The sequence below is a fragment of the Sycon ciliatum genome, chromosome 4 (genome assembly GCF_964019385.1).
Source record: "Sycon ciliatum chromosome 4, ocSycCili1.1, whole genome shotgun sequence".
Lineage (NCBI taxonomy): Eukaryota > Metazoa > Porifera > Calcarea > Leucosolenida > Sycettidae > Sycon > Sycon ciliatum.
The window spans coordinates 12755091-12764088 of record NC_088646.1 but is presented as its reverse complement, the minus strand read 5'-3'; the positions used below and the strand labels follow the sequence as shown (position 1 = coordinate 12764088).

Here is an 8998-nt window from a genome sequence, read left to right as displayed (position 1 = left end):
GATTGGGATTAAAGGAGGAACGCTGCATCGCAGCCTTTTCGGACCAAAACCAGTCGACTCAGCGTCCAAAAGACTACAACATATGGGCCAATCGCGGTCATCCGTGCTTTTATAAGAACGAAATGGCGCTTTTAGTGACATTTTGCATACAAATCCCCATCTAGTAGGGCGCAGTCACCCAGTTTCGGTGGAAATGCGCGAGTTCGATTGGGATTCAAGTAGGAAGGGAGCGTCTCAGCTTCCTCGGACCAAGACCATTCGACTCAGCACACCGAAGACTACAACTGGTGAAATTTTAATTTTTGCCTTAACTTCCCCTTTAATTTTTTTATTATTATTTAATTTCCCAAAGGCATAGCCTATCGGTGGGATCTCCTAACAGTGAAAATGATCATTGATTTATATACTCGTGAAGCGACTTGTGCAGGCAAATATGCTGTTTATAATGAGCTTATAATATGGCCAGCAGAGAATGTTCAAGGCCGTCGAGCACGAATCTTGCCGGGAAGTAACTAACTTTGTGCCAGATCCGGAAGCTGAAGCAGAAACTTGCAGAAATGAAAGAAAGCAGTCTCCTAATTGTCCTGCAGAGGATCCCTCACTACCTGGTCTCATGTACAGAATCGGCAAGACATGCTAAGCAGGTCTAACTGTTACAAGCAATTAGCAAACACGAAACTACCTTTATCTGGCAAAGGACACAACCTCATTACCGAGCATTTCAATCACAAGAAATCCAGGCGACAAGACAAAAAATAATAGTCCTGAGTTCATGCTAGAGATGGGTTTGGAATTACACTTCCTTCGCTGTCACTTTCCTACGACAATTCGGGCTCAAGCAGAGCACATTTTTTTGAAAACGACCTTACGTTTCGTGTTTGTTGGAGGAACGGACTGCTCGCTATCCAGGCGTCTGATAAGGCATGGCTGGTTCTCTACACCTTCATTGTGCGTCACGAGACTGACAGCAGCTTTGAGAGGGGACAACACAAACAAAAGAGGAACAACGCGAAGCCACAAAGCGAAACGAACCAAGCAGCCATTACTTACATCCAGAAGCAGGAAGACGAAAAGAAGGAGGAAGATTGATTGGGAAGATGGCGTTATCGAGCATGCGCTGTTAGCACAGTTCAAAACACGAGCTGCACGCTGATTGGCTGATTTTGTGACCTACCGTTCATGTGCAGCTGCTTGATGACGACTAGTCGACTGGCACTGGCACTGGCACTGGGATCGGTCTTGTAGTTGTACTGCACGTAGGGATGCTGGAGGCTGTGTGACCATGGTGACGACCTTTGGACCTTCGGCTTGTCGTCGAGATCTTTTGCGTCTCTTTCGTCTCCCTCGAATCCCCCTCGACTATATACGCGCGACTCTCGGGGCCTCGGATTGGAGCAGCCAAAAAGTACAATCACGTCTGTTCCTGCACGAGTGCAGTACCGCGGAACCCAGCCCACACCGCGATACTGATAGCGGCAAGGGCTGGATGAACAGCGGTACTGACCGAGTAGATCTACGAGTATGACTCTGAGTGACCGGAACGTGTTTCCCGTGTGCATGCACCCAAGCCAAATTTGCAAAGATATACAATGCACACCAGTATGACATGCTGCACATGCATTGTGTTGTGTGATTGTTTTCTGGTAGTCCATGGTGCCTTTTTTCTCGTTGTGGCCATGGACATAATCATTGTCGACTGGGCATCGGGCATTCTGTTCCTGCGGATTTTTCCCAGGTCTTTATCGGAAACCTCGGCAAATCGCGCGGTTCCTGCAGGTTCCTGAGCATTGCACGCTTTGTCTGAGGCTCATCCGGCTCGTCCAAGATCTCCTTCGCGAGCGACTCCGCAATACAAGTTTCAGCCTCTTCTCATTCTCATCGCCAATATCGTTCAACAAAGGGTTTTCTTTTCTCCCAGTTCCAGATCAAAATGTTGGAGCGCCATGATGACAGTTGTGGTTGAAAACAGTCGCTCTTCTGCTTTAGTTATTTATTAGTCAGCTCTCTTTTTTTTTGATCTTGTTGGTTTTCTAAGTATTTTCTAAGTTTTCTATTAGTTTATACTAAGTCTTTATAGTAGCTCTTTCCGTGCGATTCAGTGCCTTGTATTTTATGGAACACCCTGCAAGCAACCAGAACCAAAGATCATGAAGACTCAGATTCTCTGTTCCCCGCGCGGGCGTGCGACCAAAACTTGTAGATGATCGGATCCGATGTGTCAGCGTTGTGCACGGTCAACGATCCTCAGCGTCTGCATTCACAACTCCATGTGTGACACTGACTCCGGAGTCCCGCTAGCTGCTGCCTGATGCTCCCGAGATGTTTGTCGCGCAGGAAACGGAGCGTCACTAGGTTGGTATCCCTAGACCTAGTGCTAGTGTAGTACTGATGTTTTGCAACTTTTGGCTTGGAGAGCACTACAGACGCACGGCAGTGCTCTCGCCGGGAGTCGGAGCATAAATTTCATTAGCCTTTAGGCTTTAGTTTAGCCCTACTCAAGCTCAACTGATGAGGAGTGAATTCCCCGAAACACTGTCAGCGGCTAGCGGGGAGTGGTGCTTTCTTGGAGGCTTTTCGTCAGGACCGGCAACCTGCATGACTTTGCTTTTCGTGATCTGTTGAACATTGCATGCCGGTCATTGGAGGTTTTTTTGTTTTTGTTTTGTTTTTTTTACTGCATGAAGACTCATGCCATACTAAGTAATGGTCTCTTTTACGGGCAAACAGAATACAATTGACAGTGGCATGGCGAATGATTAGAAGTTTTTAGAACAACACCAAAAATGAAAACAATTGTATGTGTAAACGGTACCATTTGGTCATTGGAGATGGAGAGCAATCTTTTATAATAATACTAATTAAACTGGTCCACATGCACACTACAGTCACGAAAGTTACTCGCCACTTCATGTGTCAAGCTCTCAATACCCAATGCACTACTACATCATGGCATACATAACCTTGTACTATTCTTTTGTGCTTTGTATGTGTGTGTGTGTGTGTGTGTGTGTGTGTGTGTGTGTGTGTGTGTGTGTGTGTGTGTGTGTGTGTGTGTGCGTGTCCCATATGGTGCAGGTGAGATGAAATACCCCAGAGCAGCTGGAGTGGAGAGCAGTGGGGCAATGGAGTATGTCATCTCAGGCTCTCCGAGCAAAGGTTCTGGATCGTCAACTGTGTTTACGTGCCTCTTGTCTTTATCTGTGTTATGTAATACTTGTATGCATGTTTGTGCCATGCTAATACTACTAGCTATTCCAGCTAGCCCTATATGTAGTGCCGTGCACCGTGCTTGTGTGCACGAGTAGTTGCAGTGCATATGAGAAGGATAGAAGTCAAATTTCAAAGTGGCTTTTCAACTACATGTATGCTGAAGATAACTAAGATAGGTCTGCCAAGTCATGACATGAGTTTTCCTCTGTGCGTGTGTGTGTGTGTTAGTTTGTGCGTATGTGTATGTGTGTTTGTGCACATGCCAGGGTGTTTGTGCACATGCCAGGGTGTTTGTGCACATGCCAGGGTGTTTGTGCACATGCCAGGGTGTTTGTGCACATGCCAGGGTGTTTGGTGTTACCTGGTCTACGTACAGTGTTGGTTTGCTCCTAATCCAAAAAGAGCAGCAGCAGATATCTTCAATTCTGCTCTTTCCCATTTTCCTTCCAATGATCTACTTTTTCTCTTTGCATTACGGTGCATAGCTGTGGCAGTACGGATCGTTAGTGGAGATGACCATCTTGCAGTACAGTAAAAACTGGTTTATGTGTACGCCCCGGTATCATGGAATATAATACTGTTCGTTGGCCCAACCACTTGAAGAAACTGGTACATAGCCGTGGCAGTAAGGATTGAATTGACAATATCACAGTATGTGTACGTATCATGGAATAAAACAGAGAGGTTCCAGGCTGTCCGATAGAATGCTCAATACCGAAAGGCAGAGCTAGTTCAAACAAGAATAAGAGGATGAAAAAAGTGTTTTTCACTTCGAGTTTCACGCACTAAGCGATCATCAGAAAACACACTGTTTTCTGATGATGAAAACACACTGTTTTCTAATGATGAAAACACACTGTTTTCTGGTGATGAAAACACACTGTTTTCTGATGATCGCTTAGTGCACGAAACTCGGAGTAAAACACTTCATGGAATAATAATTATATCGTCCGTTGACCCGGCCAATTGAGGCAACTGCAGTCACATGCTAGCTGTAAAGATAGTGCTTGCGCTGTTTGGCAGCCCGAATCCAAGCCTGGTCTGCAGCAAGGCCACACTGCCCTTGTGATTCGCTGCCTTTTGTTCGCCGAGATTCTCCCTGGTGTCCATTATCGTGACCATCACCATCTCTGCCCGGCTCCACCACTACCACCACCATTCCCGGCCATGCTGGGGAAATGCCGGTCAGGGCATTCGGCTCACCGTACACTGTGTACAGACTGGCATTGTCTCATACACCTGCTGCACCGTGAATCTCGGTTGATTTTCGCTTTTTGTTTTTAATCGAAAAGTTTTGATATAATTTTTCTTGACAAGATAAGCATAGCCACTGTCATCATTCTCAATAATAACTGCTTCTGAATACATGTTGTGCTATGTGCATGTCTTTTCTCTAGTGTGTACTCATTTTACTCAGATGATAATCTCTTCAATAAAACATTACGTGTCAAAATAGAATTACTTGTTGCTGGGTGTATTGTGTTTTCAAGTCTGCAAGCGGAAAAAGATCAGAAAGACAGGAGAGCTGCTGCAGCAGCTGTACTTAGTTCGTCTTGCTGCTGTGTGATCTGGGCTGGAGGTACTTACGACAGGAGGCTTATACTAATCTCAAGTAACAAGAGTAGGCAGTCACATGATTTTTGCGTGTCTGGTGAGCAGCTTGCCATAACAACAGCAACAGCAGTAGCAGGCTTGGGTGTGGACTGCCATCATAGGTGAACAGATTCCTTCACGCGACCGAGCTGCTTTAGCTCCAACTCCAGCTGGGTTTCGATTTGTTTGATGCTGTGATGTTGCGCATGCAGAAACGTTCAATCCAACACATGCACGGGCATACGCATCAGCATACACACACACACACACACACACAGAGTTGGATGGACAGACAGGCGGATATACACACATACACACATGCATACGAGCACACACATATACACACACACACACACACACAAACACACACACACAGCAATGAGCAGATATGCTTAACGTCTGGGATCACATGAACTTGATGAAGCAATGGACCTCAGACATTGTTTTATCGTATTGGCTTCACTTAGCAATCGAGGATGTGTATAAACTGTGTTTGAGGATTCAGGATCGGCTTCAAGAGCGCATGGACATGTGAAGGGTAAAAGCATCTGAATGCAAAAAGCAGGAAGGTCAGTAAAGTTGCTTTTTGCCGGCAGAATTGGTACTTCACCTAAGACAACGCTGATATCTGCAGTGGACATACCTTGAGTGTCGCTTATGAAGCTTTTCCATCAACTCGTCAATGTTCTGAAGGACACGCCAATCTCCACTGGCATAGTCCTGCACAGCACACACGATACACAGCACACAGCACACACGACATTACACAGCACACGATACACAGCACACACGATACACAGCACACAGCACACACGACATTACACAGCACACGATACACAGCACACACGATACACAGCACACACGATACACAGCACACACGACAGTACAGCACAGACGACATTGCACGTACAGGAACTGATGGTGATTGCATTCAGACAGTACATGTGCACAAACAATCACAGTACAGCATGATGTAGCGACTTCGGCAATATCTCAAGTTGAGGAATTGACGATTGCTCCGCACCGTGTGTGGGAGTTCGTGCTTTTCCTGTTGACTTGATTTGGTACTAACTTGACAGACTTATGACAATGTGCATTAAGCGGGGTGAGATGCTCTCTTACATATCTGCCAAGTGAAGTTTCAACAGGCTTTTCATGAGTTCTGTATGGCAGTCATGAGAATACCCCCCCCCCCCCCCCCCAACACACCCACCCACACATCACTCAGTGTCTGAGCCAGTCAGAATTGAAGCATCGGACACATAACGTCACATCGGTGTCCCAGTAGTGGAACACTGAGCGGTTAGTGAGAAGTTTATGAAGTCTGACCCGTACCTGCTCCATAGCCTTCGTTCTGGACCAGCCAGATGCCAATGAGCCTAAGCAACAACACACAACATCACAAAGGCAACCAAGAAGAGATTTGTACTTAGTCTACATGCAACCAGTCAAGTACCATGCACTGACCAGTCAAACCATGCAACCAGTCAAACCCTACCCACAATCAAGTACCAGGGTACTGGGGTACCGGGGTACCCGGTTCAAGTAGTTTGAAGTGTATGGATACTCGGCAACCAAACACAGTGGACCTTATCGGCGAATACGGAAAGGACAATGCACAGTAGGAAAGGCAAAGCGTGCTGAATAGTGAATTTCTTCAGCGTATTTTCACCCAAACTACCCAATATGTTCCATGCTGTCTATGATTTTTAGCCCGCCACCTCCCGAGTGAACAGTGTGTGTTTGAGGGGTGGCGCTTTTACGATGACCACTTTTAACTAGCGGACACAAACCTTGCAACGTTGCTAGCGATTGCTGCAGTTCCTGCTTTACTGTCTGGCTCTCTTCTCTCCTGCGACGTGTTCGTTCACATTCATCATCCATGGTCTTGATAGCCTGGGCAAACATGACAAAAAAGGCGAGTTGAAATGCAAGAATACCCGGTGATCATCATAACTCATTATACCCCATAGCTCAGTGGATCGCTGGCCTTCAGGCCAGCGAAGGTCCCTGGTTTGAGTCATGGTGATTCCTTATACTTTTTCCCTTTCTGTTCCTTCGGTGCTGATGAATACTAGCCCATTATCTAGGTCAAGAACAGAAAGTTAAAAATACAAATTACCTAGGATGTATTGGCCATTGGCCCATAGAGTCGTGGCAGTGTATGAAGTGCCAAAGAGTGAAGACAGTGAGATTCTCCAACTCCCAGGAGATCAGGCAATCAACCATTCATCTTGACGGAGGAATGCATATCGTTGGTAACTGCCTGCCAGAAAATTGAAAATATGTCAGCTACTCACCTCTTCAAATCTTTGGTCACCATCACGTCCATAGAATATCAGTAGGAGACACATGTAGGGGATAAATTGATACACAAAACAGGCATGAGTTTGGAATTATGTATACTACAAGAGAGTAGAGTGCTGAGTATCCCATTATACGACACTCCACAGCAACGGTACTAGTAACCATGGCAACACGTCCGGTGCTTTCCAGATTCGTACAAGCCAGCAGTGTGTTTACAGTCTTGCAATGGTGGACATGGAGCGAGGCACTGCAGTCCAAGTCGACAGTTACATGTGCTGAAGGGGGCACCAGTGCAGGTGATCGCATCCTCGCAAATGTCAAGAATACAATGAGCGACCGATGCATTGTTTGATCTTTTGGCGGACCGTAGTACCGATCAGAAATACTCCCCAGTGTGCAACATGACTCAGTCCGGGACTGAACTCTCGGAAGACCAACAGAGGCAGGTGTCAGCACTCATTTTTCTCTGTGGTTTCCAGTACTATAGTTGGCCAAGCTCACCAATCTAATGCAATCCTGACACAAAATGGGCAGACGCTTATTTTGAAGGTGCTAAGATCGGTGCCACTAACTTTCATGGAGCATTTGAGCCAAGTCATAGCTGCATCAACCACCTTGTTTATTTGGCCACCTAAGCTTTTGAGGAGCATGGAGATGAGTCAGCTGGTTTTATGACAGATTTCAAATCTTTCCTTCCGAATTCGAACCTGAATTCCTCGCTTTATGAATTCCGTGGCAACGGAAACTATGTCATTTTCTGAATTCCGTGGCAACGGAAACTATGTCATTTTCTTCAATAGAGCGGGTATTGCATATCTACATGAAGTGGTGGTGTCCGTCCTTGGGGATGTCCAGTGTGAGACTAACCGGACTTTGAAGGCTGTGAAAGCTGACTTGTGTGTTTAGGCGCTGATTTCTGGGTGCAAAGCTCTTGGGCTCATTTGCAAGCTTGTGATCGCACCACTGTGGGCGGTCATGGAGGACAGAGACTGGACCATATTTGACATGAGTTTGATCTACACTGAGCTTATGAAGAAGATGGAGGAGCGGCCACAAGGCTCGACGCCCATTCTACAAGGAAATGCTTGACCGTCTCCTAGTGCAGCAAAAATCTCACAGATGTTGTTCTCAACAAGTTGATCAAGCCACATCAGAGTGATGCCTTGACATGCGAGATCCAGCAAGTACTGTTTGCTGGCTTTGCATTGTATTCTACCTGACTGCTATGCAACAACCTTCCTGGTGGCACATTTCACCAGCCATCCAGCCTGCAAAGCTGAGACTGTATCTGTGAGGAAGACAAACGCAATCTGTGAGAGTGACTTTGGGAAGCTGGATCGCTACCTTGGCGAGAAGCCCAATATCCAGACTGTTGCACTAGAGGGCTTGCTGATGTTTTCCAATAACCAGACCTCCCAGTGGCCGAGGCACAAATCTGATCAAGAAAGGGAAGGCCTATGCTCCGCGATGTGTGCTGCGCCTGAGTTTGGCAGGCTTTCAAGGTTCGTCGTAAAGCCATGCAGCCTGTGGAGTTTTCATGAACCTATCTGAATTGGTAACCGGAAAGAAGCACGAATATTTTCGGTTTAAAAAAAAAGCTGCCTTAAGTGCGCTCTATGGACCCAACGCACAATAGCATAGTGATGTCATTTGTACACATTTTCTAGATGATATGCGTGCGGTTAATTGACTTTCGGTGCTCAGAAGATCTAATAAACAACACTTCAACATGCATTTAGTCCTACATGTTTGCACACACTTTGTAAACACTCCATCATTGTTCACCCTGTCTATTGACCCTTGTCATGTGCTGTGAAACTATGCCCTCGTTTGCACTGGATTGAGACAGTACATGTGCAGGCAGTTTGCACACTCTTGAGGGTTACCG

The 8998-nt window shown here is 46.2% G+C and overlaps 1 protein-coding gene across 1 annotated transcript in view; it reads right to left on the bottom strand.

The window, feature by feature from the left end:
• Positions 1 to 4470: 4470 nt before the first annotated feature.
• The window catches only part of LOC135813409 (myosin-9-like), a 21442-nt gene continuing 16914 nt past the window's right edge, over positions 4471 to 8998 (bottom strand). The window contains exons 23-27 of the mRNA XM_065326506.1: positions 7104 to 7113; positions 6597 to 6699; positions 6139 to 6182; positions 5447 to 5523; positions 4471 to 4995 (exon numbers count right to left, since the gene is read on the bottom strand). Coding sequence (XP_065182578.1) covers positions 4920 to 4995; positions 5447 to 5523; positions 6139 to 6182; positions 6597 to 6699; positions 7104 to 7113 — 310 coding nt within the window. The 3' untranslated portion in view covers positions 4471 to 4919. The remainder of the gene's footprint in view (positions 4996 to 5446; positions 5524 to 6138; positions 6183 to 6596; positions 6700 to 7103; positions 7114 to 8998) is intronic.